General features: G+C 60.3%; 2 protein-coding genes across 3 annotated transcripts; one reads left to right on the top strand and one right to left on the bottom strand.

The window, feature by feature from the left end:
• Positions 1-1,279: 1,279 nt before the first annotated feature.
• On the top strand, positions 1,280-19,532 carry CABLES2 (Cdk5 and Abl enzyme substrate 2). Of its 2 annotated transcripts, none has more exons than XM_032143195.2 (10): positions 1,280-1,659; positions 11,920-11,991; positions 12,105-12,197; positions 13,183-13,260; positions 13,929-14,037; positions 14,603-14,768; positions 15,188-15,291; positions 15,715-15,821; positions 16,750-16,954; positions 17,092-19,532. In XM_032143195.2, the coding sequence occupies exons 1-10, from the start codon at positions 1,289-1,291 to the stop codon at positions 17,230-17,232; spliced, it is 1,446 nt and encodes a 481-aa protein (XP_031999086.1). In that variant the 5' UTR covers positions 1,280-1,288; the 3' UTR covers positions 17,233-19,532. The 2 variants fall into 2 exon arrangements, with proteins under 2 accessions (XP_031999086.1, XP_031999087.1); XM_032143196.2 differs by having other exon boundaries at positions 1,289-1,659; positions 17,717-19,532.
• A 92-nt stretch (positions 19,533-19,624) lies between these two features.
• RPS21 (ribosomal protein S21) lies at positions 19,625-21,301 on the bottom strand. Its single transcript, XM_032143213.2, has 6 exons — positions 21,030-21,301; positions 20,778-20,845; positions 20,491-20,554; positions 20,250-20,321; positions 19,805-19,860; positions 19,625-19,712 (listed from the first exon to the last, which is right to left on the bottom strand). The coding sequence occupies exons 2-6, from the start codon at positions 20,825-20,827 to the stop codon at positions 19,703-19,705; spliced, it is 252 nt and encodes an 83-aa protein (XP_031999104.1). The 5' UTR covers positions 20,828-20,845; positions 21,030-21,301; the 3' UTR covers positions 19,625-19,702.
• Positions 21,302-21,508: the final 207 nt, after the last annotated feature.

The raw sequence follows: 21,508 nt of genomic DNA on the forward strand, positions 1-21,508 counted from the left end.
GTTCTCCCAGACAGGACAGCTGCTCAGCTCCACCCTTCCCCTAGGCCTGGCAGAGGCCTTGGAGGCCAACTTGGAAGGGTGGAGGGAAAGGAAGTGGAGGTGCTGCGTGCTGCGTGAGCCCCAGTGGTGGCCCGTGAAGGCCCACAGGAGGGAGCAGGGCAGGGGGGATGTGGGTAGGGGCCTGAAGGGCAAGGGCCCATGCTAGGGGTGGTGATGAAGACTCTGTCTTGCCCACTCGCCCACTGCCTTGTTGGCCATCATGCTGCCTCCCCACACACCAGGTGCTCCTAGGGCCAGCGCTGTGCCTGTCGGTCCCACCGCGTCCCCAGCACCCAGCACAGGAGAGGCTGGGGGCATGCGGGCAGGTGCGGGGTACTGTGGCGCATTTATGGGCTGATCACTGCGTGTGCCTGGCCTCCAGCCACAGCCCGACCCCCTCACTGAGCCAGTTTCATCCTGACAGTACCCTGAGGCTGAAATCATTGTCCCCTCTTTAAAGATAAGTCCACGAAAGAAAGCTGGACAGAGCAGGCAGGTGGCACACAGGTGGGTGCAAGGCCTCGAGTCCTTCACAAAGATACAGCGGGTTCCCCTCCAGACTGCAGACAGGCTCCCGGGTTCCAGAGGCAGGCCCTGACCATCCCAGCGCCGCCGGCTCACAGGTTCTGAAGTCAGGGGCACCTGGGCACAGAGAGGAAACAGGCCTGGGCACAAGGCAGGCTCAAGGTCACTTTGCTACTGCAGGAAGTGCAGGACTCTGCCCGGGGCTTCAATCCCAAGCAGGTGCCTTCTCCACTCAGACCCTCGGTCCCTTCTGTCAATGAAGGAGGCCAGGTGGCACGCGGGCCCTTCCGGGAAGGGGTGGGGCTCCTCCAGGGGCCGCCCTGCGCCCGCTGAAGCGCCGCCCAGACACACCTCCGGACAGGGAAGTGTGCTGGGGCCTCACCCACGCCGCCCTGGGTCCAGAGCCTTAAAATGCGCGCTCGATGGAGGCTGACCGCGAAGGCCGCCGTACAGCAAAGGGAACAGAAGGCCGGAGCCCCGCGGCCGCAGGTCCCAAGACGGGGACTCGAACCGGCGGTGAGGCTCGCAGCTCCCGACTCCCTACGCCTGCGCCCGACGGCCTCTAGGACCCAGGGGAGCGCCCCGAGCGCGGCACCTCGCTGGCCAATGGGAGAGCGCGATGGCGAGATATTTGCATGTGGGCGCGCCGCGGCCAATGGGCGGCGGGCGCGCGGGCGCGCGGGCAGGGGGTGGGGTGCTTCGCGGCGGCGGGCGCAGTCTGAGGATGGCCGCGGCCGCGGCCGGTGGAGCCGCGGGCCGGGCTGCCGGCCCCGCCGGGCCCCCGCCACCCGCCGCGCCGACCTCTGCCGCTCGGGCCCCGCCGCAGGCGCTGCGGAGGCGCGGGGACTCGCGGCGCCGTCAGGCCGCGCTCTTCTTCCTCAACAACATCTCCCTGGACGGGCGGCCCCCGAGCCTGGGCCCGGGCGGAGAAAAGCCCCCGCCGCCGCCCGCCGAGGCCCGCGAACCGCCAGCGCCGCCGCCGCCAGAGCCCCCCGCCGGCCTGCCCGGGCTGCCCGCCAGGACCCCCGCGCCCCAGGGCCTGCTCAGCCCCACGCAGGTGCCCACTGGCCTCGGCCTGGATGGGCAGCGCCAGAGGTGAGTGGGGGCCCGGCCAGGTCAGCCCAGGACGCGGGGCACAGGGACGGGGACGGGGGCCGGGTCAGCCCAGGACTAGGGGTCAGGATTACTTGGGGCCTCATCAGCCCAGGACAAGGGGGTCAAGTGACCTGGGGCCTTGTCAGCCCTGGACACAAGGGTCAGGGTCAACCTGGGACCTCATCAACCCAGGACACAAGGGTCAGGGTCAACCTGGGGCCTCATCAGGCCAGGACAAAGAGGTTGGGTTCACCTGGGACCTTGTCAGCCCTGGACACACAGGTTCAGGTGACCTGAGCCCCCATCAGGCCAGAACACAGGGGTCAGGTGACCTGGGGCCTTGTCAGCCCAGGACACGGGGGTCAGGCCACCTGGGGCCTCATCAACGCAGGACACAGGGGTCAGGGTCAACCTGGGGCCCCATCAGGCCAGAACAAGGAGGTCAGGTGACCTGGGGCCTTGTCAGCCCTGGACAGAGGCCAGGACAAAGGGGTTGGGTTCACCTGGGGCCTTGTCAGCCCTGGACACAGGTTCAGGTGACCTGAGCCCCTATCAACCCAGGACACAGGGGTCAGGGTCATTCTGGGGCCTCATCAGGCCAGGACAAAGGGGTCAGGTGATCTGGGCCCTCAACAGCCCAGGACACAGGGGTTGGGTTCACCTGGGACCTTGTCAGTCCTCGATACAGAACTGGGGGTTCCTGGGCTCACTGAGGGTTTCCTCAGGCCCTGTCAGCGCCCACACATAGGGTTCATTGTCCCCTGAATTCTCCCAGCCCCTGAATGCGGGGTCTGGGTCTCCACGTTGTCAGTCCTCTGAAATGGGTTTTAGGGTTCACTCAGCCCTTATTACCCCTGAGACCCCCAGCCCTGTGAGCTCTGGACATGCCCCCACCCCCATCCACTGGTACCAGTGCCCGGGACACAGGGACACACGGACAGCCCTGTGCATCTCCTGGCATTCTCTGAACCGGGCCACACCCTCCATGCCCACCTCCTCAGACCCAGCATGTGGGCCGGGGTCCTCCTGGCACTGTCACTGACACCTGTTCCCAGAGGCCCCTTCACAGCCACATCTCCCATCCCACAGCCACTGGTTTCTGGCACGCCTCCTCTCCCTGTCACTTCCCTGCTGACCCCCGCCCTCCCCCCATCACTCTCAGCTCGGTATCTTTGGGCCTGTCACACCCTGGGTCTCCATTGCTCCCCCTGCCTTGATTCCATTTCTGGGAACCACCTCAGCCCATCCCAGGGCAACCCCAACCATTAGCCCTGCCTGTCCAGCGTGTGCCCCCTGCCCAGATGGCCCCTGGCTGCCCGACACCCTGTGTCCTTCTCCCAGAGACCACAGGTCCTGGGTGACCCTGCCTCCCACAGCCCTCACCTCCAGGAGTGACTGTGAGCTCTGGGCCCAAGACTGGCTGCTTATTGCGGTTCCTTCTCAGAGGGAGCCACTGTCCACAGGTCCAAGTGCCTGCTGGGCGGCTGTTCCCGGAGGCAGCCCCTGCAGGTGTGCAGCGAAGGGGGCTGACACGGAGCTCTTTGGGTCAAGGCTGGCATGGGCTCCTTGCTTACCTGGAGGTCATCAGAGTTGCCCCACGCCCCTGGCCTTCAGGCAGGTGGAGGCATTGGGTTCCTCTAAGGTCTTTGGTTGGGGAAGTTTGGGCCCAGAACACAGCACTCTGTCCTCAAAGACTATGACGTCACATGCGGGTTGCGTCACACACAGGTTGCAGCGCACTCCATCCTTGGAAGTGTTCCTGGCCGTAGCCAGGCTGAGGGTGCCTGCAGACCCAGGCCTGTCCACAAGATGTCCCCCCACGGACATGCCTGGCCGCTGCTCCAGGGAGGGTCAGAGGGGTGATTGGGGCAGAGGGATGGATTTGCCCAAATGTGGCAGCCAGGCCCCATGCATTTGGCATGGCCAGCTCCTTCAGGAAGGTGGGAGAGATGGAACTAGGTGGTGACTCTCCAGGGCAAAGTGGCAAGGCCCCAAGGTGTGGGCTCCAGGGGAAGCAGGCTCACTCCAACCGGCTGAGCTCCGCAGGTTAGGCTCTTCCCTAACCCTGGGCCCTGCTGTTTGACATGGAAACGGCTTTCTCCCTCAGTCCTGCATGTGAGTGTCCAGAACCAGATGGTGACACCAGGCAGACCGGGTGCTGTCATAGGCCCTCCTTCCACAGAGTTCATGCACCCCTGTGTGCACCAGGCCTGGCATGGAGTGGAGTCCACTCGAGTGGAGGGAGGCAGAGTGTGGCGACACTGCAGGGAAGTGCCCGTAACTGAAAAGGCACCCCCTGCAGGCCCGGAGCCTCCGTGGTGACAGTTCTGAGCGCAGCATGCTGCCCACGTGCAGCACATCCCTGCCCTGTGGGATTGTTAGAAGGTGCGCTGTGGCCGGCATCCCTGGGACAGGATGGGACGTGGCATGGGCTGGGTGCCTGCGGTCCTCCTGCCGTACCCACCATGGGCCCAAGCGCCACCACCCCTTGCCTCGCCCAGGGCTGTCTCCTCCCTTCCCTCCTCCTTGGCCCCCATGTCCCTGTTCAGGTCTTTCCTGAACCCCATTCTGTTCCTGGAGGGGGAGGCGTCCCTCCTGGGGCTCTGCTGCCAAGTTCGTTGTGCTGACCTTGTGTCTGAGGGCCGTGGCCCCTCCCCTAATAGGCAGCCCCCAGCGTGAGGACGTCCATTTCTCCCTGCGTTCCCTGGGCCTGGCTGCTGAGCGAGAGAAGGGTGGCTGCCCCAGCAAAAGGGGCTGCTAGCTCCTGGCTTGAGAGTTCTAGGATGAGTTGGTTTCAGGAAATGGAGAGAATTCTGAAAGTCCTGAAGGTAGCCCTGATGTTGGTCTCGTGAGTGTGGTGGTTTGACCTGGGCTCTGGGAACAGACTGGGCTTGGAATCCCAGCTGCACTGTTCAGTACCTCTGTGACCTTGAACAGGTGACACGGCCTCTCTGAGCCTCAGTCTCCTCTGAGAAGCGGGTTCACACTAAGCACTAAGCACGGCCTCCCTGAGGTCAGAGGTCAGATGCGTGCCCAGGGCTCAGTGAGGTATGTGGCAGGAGTCGGTGTGAGATGAGCAGAGCCTCTTTTTTTTCTGAGGCAGGGTCTCTCTCTGTCTCCCAGGCAGGAGTGCAGTGGCGCAATCACAGCTCACTGCAGCCTCTACGTCCTGGGCTTGAGTTATCCTCCTGCCTCAGCCTCCCAGTAGCTGGAACTACAGGCGCACACCACACCCTGCTAAGTTTTTATTTTAGCAGAGATGGGGTCTCACTATATTGTCTAGGCTGGTCTTCAACTCTGGCTCAAGTGATCCGTCTTGGCCTCCCAAGTGCTGGGATTTCAGGTGGGAGCCGCCACACCCAGCCAAATGGAGCCTCCTGTTACAACAAGGCTGCCCAGGGAACAGTCACGTCTCGGTCCTAACACTTATTCTTTCCCAGGGAGGCTCAGCCTGGTGTGGCACTTTGTGTTGAGCCAGTGAGTGAATCATTGGAATCCTTGTTTTCCTCATAGAACTTCCAACCAGGTTTATTTTTACTTTTAACATTGCCATTGCCTAATGCCCAAAAGCAAGCGGGATCTCTGGGCCTCCCCAGCTGGGTTTGAGCAGGTGCCGGGGATGCTCCACCTGCAGCCGCCTCCCCGCCGCCCCCTCCTCCCAAACCCGGTGGCTTATGGCACCAGCGTGGCCTCTCCCAGCTCTGGAGGCCAGAAGCCCCACCTCAAGGTGTGGACAGACCCACGCTCCCTGTGCAGGCTCCAGGTTGGATCCTTCCTGCCTTTTCCCACTTCTGGTGGCTCCAGGCGCTCCCGGGCCTGTGGCTCCAGTTTCTGCCTCTGCCTCCGCCTCCGTGCCGCACTGTTCCTGCGTGTCTGTGTCTGCACGTGGTGATTTCCTCACGGGGACACCAGTCATTGGATTAGCACTTAACCTGTGACATCTTAACTTGATGACATCTGCTAAGACCCTCTTTCCATCCGAGGTCCCATTCACAGGTACTGGGGTTAGGACTTCACCCTGTCTTCTGGGGGCGATACCCTTCAACCCACAACAGCCCTTGGTGAGTGTCCACAGCACTAATGAGGTGAGAGTGGCATCCCCTCAAGCGAACAACTTTCCCCAAATTGCAGACAGATGTGGCCCAGCAGAGAGCCAGGGTGCAGCCATCAGCAAGCAGAGCCCCCCGTTCTGGAGGGTGTGTGCTGAGATGCTTCTGGGGAAAGGCCTGGGCCTGGAGCTGGGCTGCAGCTGTGGGACAGGCTGCTGTCTGGGCCAGGAGCCACTCAGCGTCGCCAAGCTGCTGTCCAGGTTAAACCAATTCAGCATCTGGCACCTTGTTCACAAGCGTGATTTGGGGGTTTCTTGCTCTCCAGCTGGCAAGCAGCTGGCAGTGGTCAGCTGAGGCCAGAGCCTGGGGGCACATCTCCCATGGCAGCCCAAAGGGCACTTGACACCCCCCACTCCGCCCAGCCCTGTGACCCCATATGGATGCTTTCGCTGGGTGAGGCTGCAGCCCCTGCTGGACTTGGGCGCTTTTGCTTCACCTGGGACTTGATGAGACGGGGCACCCGAGACCAGCCACGCATTCAACAGCTGTGCCCCAGGGTCCATGGCATGCCAGGTGCCCAGGCCAGGGGATGGGGCTGGGGGTGGTGGGACAAGACCACTGCCCACACTCGGAGCTGGGGGCAGCCGAACAACACCACTGCCCGCGCCTTCCTGGCGAGGGACGGTTCCAGTCTCCCCGGTGCTGGCGCGGGCACGCTGTGGGACAGAAGCGCAGTCATTCGGCAGAGGCTCCCAGCTGTTCTCACATTGTCAGACCTACCGTCAAGGTCATTTCAACGGCCCCTTTGCCCGGCCGGGCCTCCTGAGTTCCCTCTGAGCCTTACAGCGGCTCCTGCACACAGCTTTGGGTTTCTAATGGGGATGGGGTCTTCAGGCCTCAGCCCCTTCTGGGCACTTCTTCCGTTACAAAGGAAAGGAAATATACCGAACGCTAGAAACAGTGTTTGATAAATAGTAGATTTCTCTTCCTGTCTGTGAGCATGACTTTGGGTGGAGGCGTTGCTGGCCCGCCATTTAGTGCTGAGAGTGAGGTGTCAGCAGACTGGGGGGGCAGCCTCCCCACTGCCCCAACCCCCAACTCCTTCTTCCCAAAAGTCAGATGCAGGCAGCTTCGAGCTGGTCACTGCCACGTGGGGGGAACCACAACTAGACGCCGCCGGTGTAACTCTGCCGTGGCTGAGCGGGAGCGGGGCCTCCTGGGACTCAGCAGAACTTGCATTTGCCCCAGCATGTGGGGTGTGGGCCTTGCCGAGGGCCTCGTTCCTTCTGCTTTGCTCGCTTGTTCCTTGCATGTTTTGGACGGAGGGGTCCAGTGCACGCAGGATGAGTGAAGCACATGGAAGGTGTGTGCAGCTCAGTGCATTTGCCTGGGCACACCCCACGGAGCCACTCCCCTGCGGAGACACAGGCCAACCCCCCAGCTCCCTGGTTCCCCTCCTCAGCCCCTCCCCCACACTGAGGGGACCTGTGTCACTACGTGACGAGCCTCTCAACCCGTGTGGCATCTGTGTGCACGTGCAGCCATGCTGTGCATGCCGTCCCCTGATCGTGCGTGTCCCGCCTCCTGCTGACCGGCATGTGTGCTGCTTCCAGCCAGGCGTGAGGTGGTGTATCTGCACGTGCGTGATCCTCTCCGTGTCTGCCGGACACACGGACACCTCTCTGTGGGGCCCGGGGCGAGCAGGGGTCCATCTCATGGGTTCCCAGCCCATCCTCCAGAGGGGCCAAGCAATGGATGCTGGCCTGGGTCCCATCTGCGGTTTCCAGTGCCCGTCCTGTTAGCAGCAGCGCCCTGCTGCGGTGATGCGTGGAGTTGCGACAGCCCTGGTTCTGGAAGGGAAGCACTTCCCTCGTTCTCCCTTGACGCCAGCTCCTGTGGAGGCAGAGGGGAAGGGAAGGCCAAAGCGGCGTCCTCCCCACTTGGCCGCCCTGCCCTGCACCCATGCGCAGGCACCTCCTTCAGCATTGCCAGAGTCTTCTGGACTCAAACCAAAAAACGTGACCTGCAACGGGGCCAGGTTCACAAAATGAGCCCCTGAGAAAGAGTGGCGAGCGGCCGCCATTCCAACTGACACAATGGGAGCGGCGCCACCGGGTGCCAGAGCCCCGACCATCCACGTGGGCTCAGGTCCCCACTCTGTCTCTTACCAGCCATGTCATCTCGGGCAGTTGCTAAACAGCTCCTTGCCTCAGTTTACCCACCCATGAACTGAGAGTCAGAATGCTGCCTCCCTCCTAGAACTGTGCAGATCTAGTTTACTAATAAGATGCTTACAAAAAAGAAAAGAGAAGGAAATGCCGGGCGCGGTGGCTCACGCCTGTAATCCCAGCACTTTGGGAGGCCGAGGTGGGTGGATCGCGAGGTCAGGAGATCGAGACCAGACTGGCTAACACAGCGAAACCTCGTCTCTACTAAAAAATACAAAAAAATTGGCCGGGCATAGTGGCGGGCGCCTGTAGTCCCAGCTACTCGGCAGACTGAGGCAGGAGAATGGCGTGAACTTGGGAGGCGGAGCTTGCAGTGAGCGGAGATCTCGCCACTGCACTCCAGCCTGGGCAACAGAGCGAGACTCCATCTCGGAAAAAAAAAAAAACAAAAGGAAATTACAGAGAAAGATCTGTAGAAGAACCTGCTGGGAACAGATTTTAAAGCATGGTGGAGAGAAACCCATCATTCCCGCAGCGACCAGAAAATCACGGAGGAGCCGGGCCAGCTGGCAGCAGCGTCAGCCTCCCCGCTGCAGCTCCTCTGCGTCCTGGGCCAGAGGCTCCAACGGTACTGCCAGGAAGGCTGCCATGGGGCCCCAGGCTTCTGCTGGGGTCCCCACGGGCCTCCAAATGAGGTCCCAGGCGTGCAAATACCCAGGCATCCCCTGGTAATTACCCGTGGCAAGGAGCTTCCAGAAAGACACACAGGCTGGTCCTCAGGGCCTCCAGGCCCAGCCTTGTAGGGCAGGACACACAAACACCTCTCTGGGGACAGTCCCCAAATCTCCTCCTTCACTGGCTTCTTTCCCCGGTGTGGGACCTGCCCATCCAGCCTCTGCTGGGCTCCTCTTGGGGCAGCTTGCCCGCCGTCACCCATCACAGGCCAGCACTCACCTGGGCCTCTCGGGACAGCCGACGTCTGCCACACACCCCCTCAGCATGCAGCTGGGTGCTCTGCCCCTCCCACTGCCCTCAGAGCCTGCTGCCTGCCCCAGCCCCAGCCCCGCAGCTCCTCCTTCCCCACCCACCCCACTGTCCAGGCCAGCCTACCGCATCCCCAGCCCTTCCTGGTCCCATCATCCAAGTGCTCTCCTCTGGCCAGCTGCTCACCCACCTTCTGCAGCCATCCGGCTGGTCCCCTGCCCCCACCTCCAGCTGGGACTGGGCAGGTGCACAGCTGTGTCTGGTGATGGGGCCAATGTGAGGCACCAGGCGTTTTAGTGGATTTTCTGCTTTCAATCCTAGCTTGTTTTCAACAAGCTCTTGTTGCCTTTGCCTTTTAAAAAATTTTAATTACATCTTAAGTTCCTGACTTCAAACTGTACTTGGTACCCCTACAGCCACGTTCTTTTTCACTTTCAGTACAGTATCCAACAAATTACAGGAGCTGTTTCACACTTTGTTATACAATATGGTGGCTCATGCCTGTAATCCTGACACTTTGGGAGACTGAGGCTGGCGGATCATTTGCGATCAGGAGTTCGAGACCAGCCTGGCCTCGAACCCCCATCTCTACCAAAATACAAAAATTAGCCAGGTGAAACCCCATCTCTACCAAAAATATAAAAATTAGCCAGGCATGGTGACAGGCACCTGTAATCTCAGCTACTCTGGAGGCTGAGGCAGGAGAATTGCTTGAACCTGGGAGGTGGAGGTTGCAGTGAGCCAAGATCGTGCCACTGCACTCTAGACTGGGCCACAGAGTGAGACTCCATCTCAAAAACATAAATTAATTAATTAAAATAAAATATGGTGGCTCACACCTGTAATCCCAGCCCTTTGGGAGGCCAAGGCCGGCGGATCATTTAAGGTCAGGAGTTCGAGACCAGACTGGCCAACGTGGTGAAACCCCGTCTCTACTAAAAAATACAAAAAAATTAGTTGGGCATGGAGGCAGGCACCTGCAATCCCAGCTACTTAGGAGGCTGAGGAGGGAGGATTGCTTGAATCCAGGAGGCGGAGGTTGCAGTGAGCCAAGATGACGCCATTGCACTTCAGCCTGGGCAACAGAGAGAGACTCCATCTCAAAAAAAAGAAAAAAAAATGACAGCATCAATGTTGGCGTCAAGGTGACAGCCTTGGTACCAACCAGGACTACACTGGCTGTGTGACCTGGGCAAGGGCCAGGCCTCTCCGTGCCACTTGATAAATGGGTGTGGTTGTCACTGTGAGCCGTCGAGTGTTGGTGAGGTGGTGACTGTGGCACTCTCGCTGGCACAGGTGGCACCCACCATGGGACTGTGGCTGTGCCCAACCCGGCGCCTTGGGACAAACACTGGCTCTCAGTGGGAGGCTCCTGGCAAGGGCATGGTGTGGGGACCTGGACTCCAGGCCGGCTCCACCAGAGATGGGGCCTGAGTGCACCAGGTCTTGTGTGTAAGCCGGGGTCCTGCTGGGGGAAGGCCTGTGGGACCCTGAGGACGGCGCTGGCCTGGAGCCTGGAGAGTTCCCAAAAGTGACCCCCAGCAGTACACCTGCCCTTGGCCAGGAGTCCAGATTGGCTGACACTTAATAAAAAGGCTACTGTTGACACGCTGAGAATGCCCCATGCCAAGCCCGGGGGCCAAGTTGCTCCATTTAATAAATCACACAGCACCCTGCAGAGGGCCCCATCACCACCACCATCACCACCGCCATCACCATCACTGCCACCGCCATCACCATCACCACCACCGCCATCACCACCACCAACAACCGCTCCCCTCTGGGGGCCAACAGCCCTGCAGGGCAGGCAGGATCCTCAGACGTGCCACACCACATCACCCATCATTGTCATCGCATTTGGAGTGGTTTTCCAACACTGCAATGTTGCATCAACTGGCATTGGACCTTATCTCCTAAGCTGCGCTTTTGGAATGCCTTGGTGCCCAGGCACACATGTTCATGGCTCCCAGTATAAGGGAGAGAACAAAGCTTTGGAGTCCCCGACAGACCTGGGTTCAAGACCCAGCTCTGCGCTTGGAGTTGCGTGGCTCTGAGAGTTACTGAACCACATCATGTCTCCGCATCAGGATGGCCTCGCTTGGTCCCGAGGGTCGCGGGTCGGAGGAGCAGTGGGCATTGTGCCCTGAGGGGTCCTCAGGGAAGTGCGTTGTACAGTCATTCAGCCAACAAACATTTGCCTCCTGCACGTTTCGCTTATGGGAAACACCTGGGAGACTCCTGAAGTCCAGGCAGGAGGGCAGGCACTAAGGACAGCAGTGAGTGGGGACGGACCCTGCCCCATCCATGGGGCCGGCACTCTGGAAGGGGAGGCAGACGGCAGGTGGGTGGTGAGGCGGGGATGCCTCCTTCCTGTAGTGACCAGTGCCTTGAGCAAGTCACAGAATAGCAGGATCCGGGCAGCCTCCCTCAGCGGGCCACCTATGAGCCAAAAAGTTCAGAAAGAGGAGGCCACTGGAAGAGCAGGAACAGAATGTTCCAGATGGAGGGGCAGCCCCCGTGACGGCACTGAGGTGGGAGGGTGTGGCTGGTGCAGGGAGCTGCGAGCCAGGGGAAGGTGGCCTGAGAACAAGGGCTGCCCGGTCCCCACCCCACCTGCCCGTGCCATGGTGCCCCGATGCCCAGCTGTGCTTCAGGGAGGGGCAGGCAGCACCAGTCTCAGGCAGCGCTGGGTGGGATGGGCCTGTCAGAGCTGGTGGTGCCCCCAGCAGGGTGTTGCATGGGGCCGAGCGACCCTCGGTGGGCAGGGCAGGTTGGTGTGCTGTGCTGTGCTATGCTGTGCCTGAGGAGCCTGTCCCCCAGGGCTGCTGATCCCCAGAGAAGAGCTCAGTGCCTCCCAAACAAGAACCTCTCAAGGCAGGAGGTGCCCCCCGCCTCAGTCTGCAGGCGCTCTGGAAGCCCCTCGGCCCATGGGTGCGCCGCTGGGCTGGAGAGTGGCCCTTCCCTGCACAGCGGGCGGCCCTCGGTTTCTGGCCACAAAGGCGGTGCCCGGGCTGGTGGCCCCCATATGCCTGTTTTGAGGCTCCATTGTCATCTTGCAGGAAGCGAGTCACGTCCCAGCGCTGCTCCCTGGAATTTCTGGAAGATGCCGTGGGATGTGCTCCAGCACCGAGGTACACGCCCCCGTCCACCCCAAGCTCTACAACTCCGCTTGAGCTGCCACTGACCCCTGCGGGGCCAGAGGGTCCTGGGAGGAAAAGAGTGACCTGTGTCCTTTGCCTTGCAGAACCAAACACACATCTGGATCACCGAGACATAAAGGCCTGAAGAAGACCCACTTCATCAAGAACATGAGGCAGTACGACACCAGGAACAGCAGGTATGAAGCCGAGCCAGGAGCCAGGCCAGGGCTGTGGTCTCCAGAAGCCCGCGGGGTCCTGCCCATGTCAGCCAAGCAATCTTCCCTCCGCTCCCAAGGCTCCCGCCCACCCCACATTCCACACCTCTAGAGGTGGACCCGCCTCCCCACCACAGGGTGTTCCTGTGGCCCCGTATTCCCATCACTGGGTGTCCTGAGGTCCAGAGCGCTCCCTTTCTTCTGGAGTTCCCCCTGCCGGGCACCCTCCTTGTGGTGACTGTGGGTCTGGACAGACCCTTGCTCCCTGTCAGTCCTATACAGCTCCCAGCAGACGTGAGTGCCAGCCCTGGCTCCCGTCATCCAAGCCAGAGAGGGGGAGAAGTTCTCCCGCTGTTGTCCCCTTGGTGAGACCCTGGGCCCAGGCAGGGCAGAGCCAGTGTCCAAGGGAGGAGAAACAGTGGCTTCTGCCTGTGCTCCCTGGGCCCGGGGCCTGGCTGCTCGAGCGCTTTGGAAGGGAGCATCCAGGCCAGCCTCTCTGTGGACCTGGATCAGGCCCTTTCTGGTGGTGTTGAGCCCCGCTCCACCCAGGACCTCTGAGGTCTGGCTTGAGGCAGCCCTTGGCCTCACCATCCTGTCCCCTCTGGCTGCCTCTCATCTCTGAATAAGCCAAGATCCTGAGGTGAGGCCGCCAGCCCTACCTGCACTGGGTCAGGAAGGAGCCTTGGGGTTTCACTGCTGTGCCTGCCCACGTGCAGCGGCGTCCCAGGGAGGGGCACCCCGGTAGCTCCTGTAGGGAATCCACTCTGAGAGCTTGCGGGGGCCAGGCTTAGTGACGCTGGCCACCCGGCCTCCTGGGCCCAAGTCCCCTCGGGGAGCATGGGCAGTCTCCCAGCACCTGAATTTAGGCAGAAGGAATTTTCTATGGAAATGTCCGTAGCTCTGGAAGCAGCAGCACCTTGACCCCTGCTCCCTGGCCCCTGTCTCCCTTGACTCCATCCCCCTGCAGGATTGTGCTCATCTGTGCCAAGCGGTCCCTGTGTGCGGCCTTCTCGGTCCTGCCCTATGGGGAAGGCCTGCGGATCAGGTGAGTACTCAGCACTTGCCTCGCATGCGGTGTGCGTCTAGCGGAAGGCAAGGCCTCGTCCCCGCCAGGCCCAGGAGGCATCAGGGCACTGCGCCCCCAGGTGACGCTGCCCCCGGGCTCATGCGAGGCTCAGCACATCAACCTCCAGCAAAGCTCCTCGGGACCCCAGGGCCGTTTCGGGTCCTCACTCTCCAGAGGAGCCGGTTTCTGTTCACACTGTCGATGTGCAGGTGGCTGGGCTGTCCCACCTCCTGTGGACAGAGCCACGTGGTGCTGTGATCATCCAGGCAGTCATATCCGTGCGTAATTCAGGGAAGGAGGAAACAGCTATGGGGTGGGGATTATGTGTGGCCCTGGCTTAAAAACAGTGGTGGAGAAACCTGACCGGGCGTGGGCACATGCACCTAGTGGGCTAGTGAAGGTGGGCGCCACCCCGGGGGCTCTACCAGCCAGTGTCGGTACTGGGGAAGCGGGGCTCAAAGACCCCTCCTTCCATGAAAGCACTCCTGACGTGCGCCTTCCTGGTCACACCAGTGCCGCCTTTCTTTCCCGAGGGGCTGTGCTGACATTGTTCCTGAGAGCGCCTCGGGCCAGCAGACAGGTGGGCTGGGCTGCTGGAGCCTGAGTTCAGCACAGACCACAGCCCCTTGCCTCTCCCATGTTTGCAGTGACCTGAGGGTGGACAGCCAGAAGCAGAGGCACCCGTCCAGCGGCGTCTCTGTGTCTTCCGAGATGGTCTTTGAGCTAGAAGGCGTGGAGCTAGGAGCAGATGGGAAGGTAAGAGCCTCTTTGCTGGTGGACACCCAGCGCCGTCAGGGCCAGGCAGGCGGGTGGGAGCAGTCCCACGTCAGTGCCCATGAGGCAGACGTGAAGCTGTGCTTCACTCCACGTAAAAAGCAAGGGTGGAGTGGATGCGGGCCCGTGCAGCCCTGAGAACGTGGCCCTGGACCCCATCAGACTCCCCCGCCAGCCTGGCCGGGCCTGAGGTCTGCGCTGCTGCACCACAACCAAGTGCTCCTGGACACCACCCCCGCTGCAGGGTGGGGCTCGCCGACCCTCCGGCCTCTGTGCTGGTGGTCAGCAGTCTTCAGAGGCAGGGAGAATGTTACAGGCTGCAGAACCCAGATAAAGCACAGTAGTGTTCCGGAATGTTCTAGCTATGTGAGGAGCAGCGTCTAGCTCAGGCGCAGCCTCAATGGCTTGATCTGAGTTGTTCCTTCATTTTCCACGCAGGGCTCCCGGCACGTGCATCTGGGCTTCCTGCAGCGGGAGGCAGGCAGAGCTCACTTTGCTCTCTGGTCCCGGGAGGCAGAGCTGAGGCCAGATGCATTTGCTTTTCCAGGTCGTGTCTTATGCGAAGTTCCTGTATCCCACCAACGCCCTGGTCACACCCAAGAGTGACAGCCATGGCCTGCTGCCCACATCTCGGCCCAGTGTCCCCCGGACTCTGCCAGGGTCAAGACATAAACCTGCCCCCACCAAGTCGGCACCAGCCAGCACAGAACTAGGTAGCCCACGTGCCTTAACCACGGCCTAGAACAGGGTGACCCGCGTGCCTTAATCATGGCCCAGGGACTGCAGCAGCATCAGCAAGCCCCTTTCAATCTGTAGCCCTCCGTGCAGATGGAGCCTGGGGAACAGGGTCAGGAGAGGAACAGCTCCACACTGAATCGTTGGCCCTGGGCTTGGCCTGAGCCGGGCAGTGGGGAGGAGCTGCATCCACAGATGACTCCAGGGAGGGCCCCTCCTCTCAGGACATCCTTTTCTTGCCCTAAGCCCTGGGCCCTTCAGGAGAGAGAGAACCGTGGCCTGGAGCCCCTCCCCTGCTCAGCCCCCTTGCCCCGCCATGGTGCTGGCCTGCCAGACCTTGGGGCTAGATGGGTACTGCTCAAGACTCCTGGTGGGTCAGGGGCTGCCTCTCTTACAGGGAGTGACGTGGGGGACACCCTGGAGTACAACCCCAACCTCCTGGATGACCCGCAGTGGCCCTGCGGCAAGCACAAACGTGTCCTCATCTTTGCGTCGTACATGGTGAGTGCCCTCTCCCACGGCCTGGGTGCAGGCAGCTGCATACCTGTCCTGGCTCGGGGCGTGTGGGGCAGGCTGTGGGCAAAGCTGCCCCAGGGGCGTGACATGCCCCCATCCCGGATCGCAGCAGCACAGACAGTGGCGGTGTGCAGGGCAGGCCAGGGAGCAGTGCTGGCCACTCCAGCTGGGGTCGGCCCTTGCCCTTCAGCCCTCGGCACCTGGCAGCGTGGCTCTCCCCATACCAAGCATGCATGGGCTCTGGAGTTCTCTCTCTTGAGCCATTTTGCTCTCAGAGATTCAGGGCCTCTCAAGCCGCACCGTATGCATGTTTGCAAACCAGGACAGTGGGAAATCCGTCGTACCCAGCAGGCAGGACCCATGGACTGTGCGAGGGGCCGGCCCAACCCTGCCCACTGTCTGTTGCAGACCACAGTGATAGAATATGTGAAGCCCTCAGACCTCAAAAAGGACATGAACGAGACCTTCAGGGAGAAGTTCCCACATGTCAAATTGACGCTGAGCAAAATCAGGAGGTGAGGACACCCTCTTAGACCATCTCATCGTCCTGGGAGGCCCTGCCACCTCTCCTCTCCAGTTTCTGGTAGATTCTCTCCAGCTTGACAAGTCTAGCTGCTGCCCATCCCCAGCCCCCTCCCGCCATCTGACCAGGCCCCCAGCAGCAGCTCCCCCACCTCCACCGCCCGCCAAGCCAGGCCCCCACGGCCCCATCACACTGCATCCCCCCACACACCACTGGGTCTCTTGCAGCCAGACCCTCGAAGCAGCCCAGGATCTTTTTAAAACTTGAGTGGGACAAGGCCTCTCTTGTGCTCGGCCCCTCCCGGTGTGTATTTTGTGAGTAGATTCCGTGGCCCTTCCCCTGGCCGACAAAGCGCCCCCGTCCAGGCATACTGCGTGCTTGCCAAGGCCGTCCAGGTGTGCCTCTGCTCTCACATTGTGCCACACTGATGACCCCTGTGACCGGAGGAAAGCGAGCTGAAGGCGGCGGAACTGCTGGGCTCACATTGGGCTTCTAGCCACGGCCCTGTACTGGGGGCCTGCCCTGCCCGGCCTCTGCCCCAGTGTTCCAGAGGGCGGCTCACTCAATACCCTGGCACCTCCCTTCAAGGCTCTTCCTAAAACCGCCCATCAGAGGCCACTGCCCCCCACCGAGAGCAGGGCCTGTTCTCTGGCTCCACCCACCAGGCACAGGTGGGAGCTGCCATGGGTGCCCACCCAAGGGACGGGGGAAGCCAAAACCCAGCCTGCCAGTCCCTGCCCATGCGCCCTGCCCTGGGCGTTGTACATGGTACGGTGGAGGGTACCATCCCCCGAAGGATTCGGTGGTGTTTCTTGCAGCCCAAAGCTACATCGCTCCAGCCTCAGTTGGTGGCGGGAGGGGGCTGCCTCCTCCACCCCAGCCAGAGCCCCCAGGGACATGGCTTCTGTCTTAACCCACAGCTTAAAGCGGGAGATGCGGAGCCTGTCCGAGGAGTGCAGCCTGGAGCCCGTGACAGTGGCCATGGCCTACGTGTACTTTGAGAAGCTGGTCCTGCAGGGCAAGCTCAGCAAACAGAACCGCAAGCTGTGCGCCGGCGCCTGCGTGCTGTTGGCCGCCAAGATCAGCAGTGACCTGCGCAAGAGCGGCGTGAAGCAGCTCATCGATGTGAGTGCCTGGCTCGGCAGGCACCGCAGGCAGGGTCATGACATCCAGCCAGGGCCACTGCTGGGATGGGGCTGGCCGGGTGGGAAATGTGGAAGAGGGAAGGCTCCCATGTAACCCTTCTCTCTTCTCCCCTGCAGAAGTTAGAAGAAAGGTTTCGATTCAACAGGCGCGACCTGATAGGGTTTGAGTTCACGGTGCTCGTGGCCTTGGAGCTGGCCCTGTATCTTCCCGAGAACCAAGTGTTACCTCATTACAGGCGCCTCACCCAGCAGTTCTAGCAGAGGCCCCACAGAAGGCTCAGGGCACTGAGGTGCACTTGCCGGCCTGGGAGGTGTCCCGCTGAAGCCCCGCACCTCCTCCTGCCAGCGCCCCCAGCACCTGCCAGCAGGAGGCACCTGGCCTCGGCTGGTGCAGCTTTCCTTTTTGCCTCTTTGCCATTTCCTTGGAAAGGGACGTCGCTTTCATCCCCAAGTGCACCGTCCCTCCAAGGGGATTTCTGAGAATTCTCCTGAATTTTTACATGAACTAGATGTGAGGTTTTGTTACTGGTATTTTTTTCACGTGCCTGAGACCAGCCTGGCACCAGGACCTTTGGTTCACAGCGTGTAGCAGCAAGCCAGCTGCAGTCTCTCCCCTGGCCTCGCCTTCTGTAAACCACCACAGCATCAGGGTGGAGATCTGGGTTTCTAGACCTCACTGAACACACTGAAATGGCTGAGTTTAACTTATTTAGGCATTCATCTTGGAGATGTGGTTTTTCAGGTGTGGGTTCCCCAGCAGCGTCTCCCGACACCGACTGTGCTACTGGCTCCCTGCCACCTGAAGCCGAGCTCCTCCAGAGCTTTCTCCGCCCACCTCACTGCATTCCAAGTGGAGCTTTTGGTGTCCAGTTAAGCCAGCGGGAGCAGTCTCCTGATTTATTTTGATCTCATTCTTGGACCTCTGTTCTTCAAGCATCGTGTCACTGTGAAATCCTAACGCCCGTGTCCTACAGACTGACCGCGCAACAGACAGCTGCCCATCCCATGCCATGCTCTACCCTCTGCCTCTCACCAGGAGACACTCTGGGCCTCCAGGACAATTGCTGCTTGCCAGCTCTTATTTTTCTAAGCAATATTGTGATGGAGAAAAATATCGTATTTATTGGGATTTGGTTTTTTGGGGTCTTTTTCTTAAGGGAACAAAAAATGGTTAAATGAGGTCTGCTGAAATTGACTTGAAAACACACTTGACCCTCAGGCAGGAGGGCACTGACCACACCCCACACAACCTCAAAGGGTCAGTGACTCAGTGCCTTTTCTTCTGAGGCAGGAAACGGGTGCCATCTTGGCCACCTCGGCCAGGACAGCCCACCATGCTAAAAGGACCCCAAATGGTGGTCGTTGTCCCTTCTGTGCAGGCCAGCAGGGCCCCATCTCTAGTTTTTCCACGTCTGTCTGAAGTTGTTGCAATGAATTTTGCATGGTCCAGCACTCCAGCTAGCTGCTTCATCAAAAACACTGAATAACCAAGGACTGCTGAGTTTTTCTTCATGGGTCAGCTGGTCTCAAAACTGGCCACTGCCTCAGCCACCAAGCTTTTTCCTACCACTACCTTATAAACCTGCCTGGCCCTGGAGGGGCTCTGGGACGACTTTTGTCTCTAGCCCATTAATACAACACATCCTATGCTTTTTGTGCAGACTGGTGCTTCTGCAGAAAGGAGATGCCAATTCTGCTATCACAGAACCCCACCAGCAACTCCACCCAACCCCAGCAGTGGTGCAGGACAGCTGCCAGCACCCACCTGGCCTTCCTCCTTTTCCACGGCAACTCACTGGGGCCAAAACCCAGAGATGGCAGGTGTGTGGGACAGACTGGAGGATGAGGACAAACCAAAGCCTTTGTTCTTATTTACTGTGGAGCATCCCCTTCCATCAAGCAGCCTGCCCTCAGGCCAAGGATGATCCCCTGGAACCCAGTGTGCACCCAGAGAGGACTCGACTTCCAAGCTGCTCCACCATGCTGGGTCCCAGGCAGCTTTCCTCTGAAAAGCAACCTCTCCTGCCACCCAGATCCCATCTCAAGAGCTCACCCACGTTACAAGCATGTTAAGGACTGACTTCCTAGTAACTGTTGCAGTTTACAACCTGCCCTCCAGGGACACGTCTCCATGGCTTTTTCTACACATGAACGCAAGAAATGGCTGATAAGCACAGTAATTTAAGTTTGTGTATTTATGTAGTGAGATTTAGTCATTAACCAAACCGGTCTTTGTGAAGTGTGAAGCCTTCCCATTTTCATGATGCCGAGAGCTGCCACTGTGTGGTATTCAAGGATTATTGCAACAAAGCCAGTAGGTAAACCAAACCACAGTCTCAGCCTGTCATTCTCTAGAACACATCCAGGTGCCGGAGCTGAGGTGTTCAGCTGGACTGTGACTACACAAAACCAGGCCTGGTGTTGCTTCCGCACCGGTAGCAGTTGTGGACGTCAATGTGCATAAGCAAGTATCTGACCTCAAAATGTTTGAGTTATTTTGTCTTAAATATCTGTTTTTAAATGGATAATGTGTTTGTCCTTTAAACCTCAGTTTTGCAGTATGTTTCACAGCTTGTCTCCTTTCAACTAACTGGGTACCCTACCCCACCCTTGTCACCCACTGACAGCAAAACCTCAACCCTGGGCCTACAGACACAGAATGAACCTGCACAGGTAGGTTTTCATTATTTATTTATGACAAATATTCCACATCCGTGATTCTCTCCAGTCAAAAGTTCCTAAAACCAGGGGAAAAGGACAACATTAAGACCACGCCTCTAGAGCAGTCCTAGTCCACTCACTCTGCCCAAATGTGAGCCCCCAACCTTACTTTGAGACGATGCCGTCGGCCTTGGCCAATCGGAGAATGGAATCATCTGACTCACCCTTAAGAAAAAAAAAAAAAGGCACACTAAGAATATTTCCACTCTGGCTGCCTGAGATGGCAGAAGGTCAGCTGTGCCACCAGCCCACGTCTCTCCCCCGCTGAGCGCTGAGGCGCAGAAGAGGAGCCACCTCTCCCGGGGCAGCCTCCAGCCTGACTATGGTGGAGCGGGGTTGGGGGGCACCTCCTAGTGAGAGGCAGAGTCTGCTGCCTGAGTGTCTTCTCAGAGCACCCCTCTTCCACCCTCAAGAAGCGGCAGGCAGCCAGCCCAGTCCAGCTGGCTAAAACTACTCTGCCAGCAAATCTACTCAGGGACCATCACACACTCCAATGCGCACAGTAAAGTCCACGATGTCCCGAAGTGATGAGCAAAGCCCAGGGAAACACTCACCATCCTACGAATGGCCCCGCAGATAGCATAAGTTTTAAACTGGCCATTAAACCTGCCTGTGACCTTGTCAACCTAGAAAGAGAAGAAGGGTCACAAACCACTCCCCCAAGTTTGGAAAACACCAGTCCTCAAAGCCAGCCTCTGCCCATACCTTCACCCTAGGGGTTCCTCCACAATGGCACAGGCCTGCCTTGCCCGCACATACATCACAAACTTCCCGCCTCCCGGGCTCCCAGCTCACCTCGGCCACGTTCATCTGGATGGATGCGTGGTCCTTGGCACCGATGATGCGATTGCTAGCGGAGCTGTGGAGAAAGGACGCAGTGAGCAGAGGGGACATGGGCGGTAAGAATGAAAGAGGGGACGTGGGGGGTTGGGGGGGGATGAATGGAAAAGAGGAACGTCGGGGGGCAGGACAAGTTAGGGACGTGACGAGGTAAGGACCGGAGGGGTGTGGGGGAACAAGGGCAGGCGAGGGGACGTGGTGGTTAGGTAAGGATGGAAGAGGGGCACGTGGGGGGCGCTTACCATTTCCGCGGCACGTACAGGTCCACGAACTCGCCGGCGTCGTTCTGCATTTCGAGGCTGGGCTGCGCCTGGGGAGTCACCGCGCGGCGCCGTGAGGACGGTCGGAACCGTGCCCCGGCTCCCGGCGCAAACCGGCCCCTAGGATCACGGCCCCAGCCGCACCCAGCACCCCGCACCCCGTCCCCCGCGTCTAAGCCCCCACTCCCGCCCCAGCCCCAGCCCTGAGCCCGAAGCCCGCGCCGCGCGCCACACCTGCTGCCACCACACCGCGCGCGCGAGAGAAAGGAAGCGGCCAGTCACCCGGCAGAGATATCGGCGGGCAAGGAGGGGCCTCGGCGAGCGCTTCCGGGTCACGTCCCCCCAGCGAGTCTGCGCGGTACGTTCTTGCCGGCCGACGCTGTGACGCACTTCCGCTTCCGGCGAGGAGGTTCTCGGACCTTCTCTACTGGCCCTGGGGCGCGGGGCGTCGTCGGGGGTGGTTATTGTTGAGGGTGGTTGCCTTGTGTGGCCTCTTAACCTAGTCCCTGGGTTGTGCCCCACGGACGCAGTCGACCCCTGTGAGCGCCTCGGGATCCCCGAATAGCAGCTGGGAGAAGGGGCGAGTACTGAGCCTCGCTGCCCGCTGCCGGCCGGCTAGAGATACGGGCGTGCCCCCCATTGTGCGCCTCTCGCCGCTTGGTCCCCTCACCCTGCGGCCACCTGGGGCGTGGGGCGGTGCTCCTGCCCGTGCA

Source organism: Hylobates moloch, unplaced genomic scaffold (assembly GCF_009828535.3).
Source record: "Hylobates moloch isolate HMO894 unplaced genomic scaffold, HMol_V3 SCAFFOLD_21, whole genome shotgun sequence".
NCBI classification, from domain to species: Eukaryota; Metazoa; Chordata; class Mammalia; order Primates; family Hylobatidae; genus Hylobates; species Hylobates moloch.

Coding starts and splice junctions, on each gene's coding strand:
- CABLES2 (XM_032143195.2), top strand. CDS start 1,289: ATGGCCGCGGCCGCGGCCGGTGGAGCCGCGGGCCGGGCTGCCGGCCCC. Junction 14,769..15,187: donor ACCAGCCAGCACAGAACTAG/GTAGCCCACGTG, acceptor CCTCTCTTACAG/GGAGTGACGTGGGGGACACC. Junction 16,955..17,091: donor GCGTGAAGCAGCTCATCGAT/GTGAGTGCCTGG, acceptor TCTCCCCTGCAG/AAGTTAGAAGAAAGGTTTCG.
- RPS21 (XM_032143213.2), bottom strand. CDS start 20,827: ATGCAGAACGACGCCGGCGAGTTCGTGGACCTGTACGTGCCGCGGAAA. Junction 20,555..20,777: donor CTGTACGTGCCGCGGAAATG/GTAAGCGCCCCC, acceptor CTTTCTCCACAG/CTCCGCTAGCAATCGCATCA. Junction 20,322..20,490: donor TCCAGATGAACGTGGCCGAG/GTGAGCTGGGAG, acceptor TTCTCTTTCTAG/GTTGACAAGGTCACAGGCAG.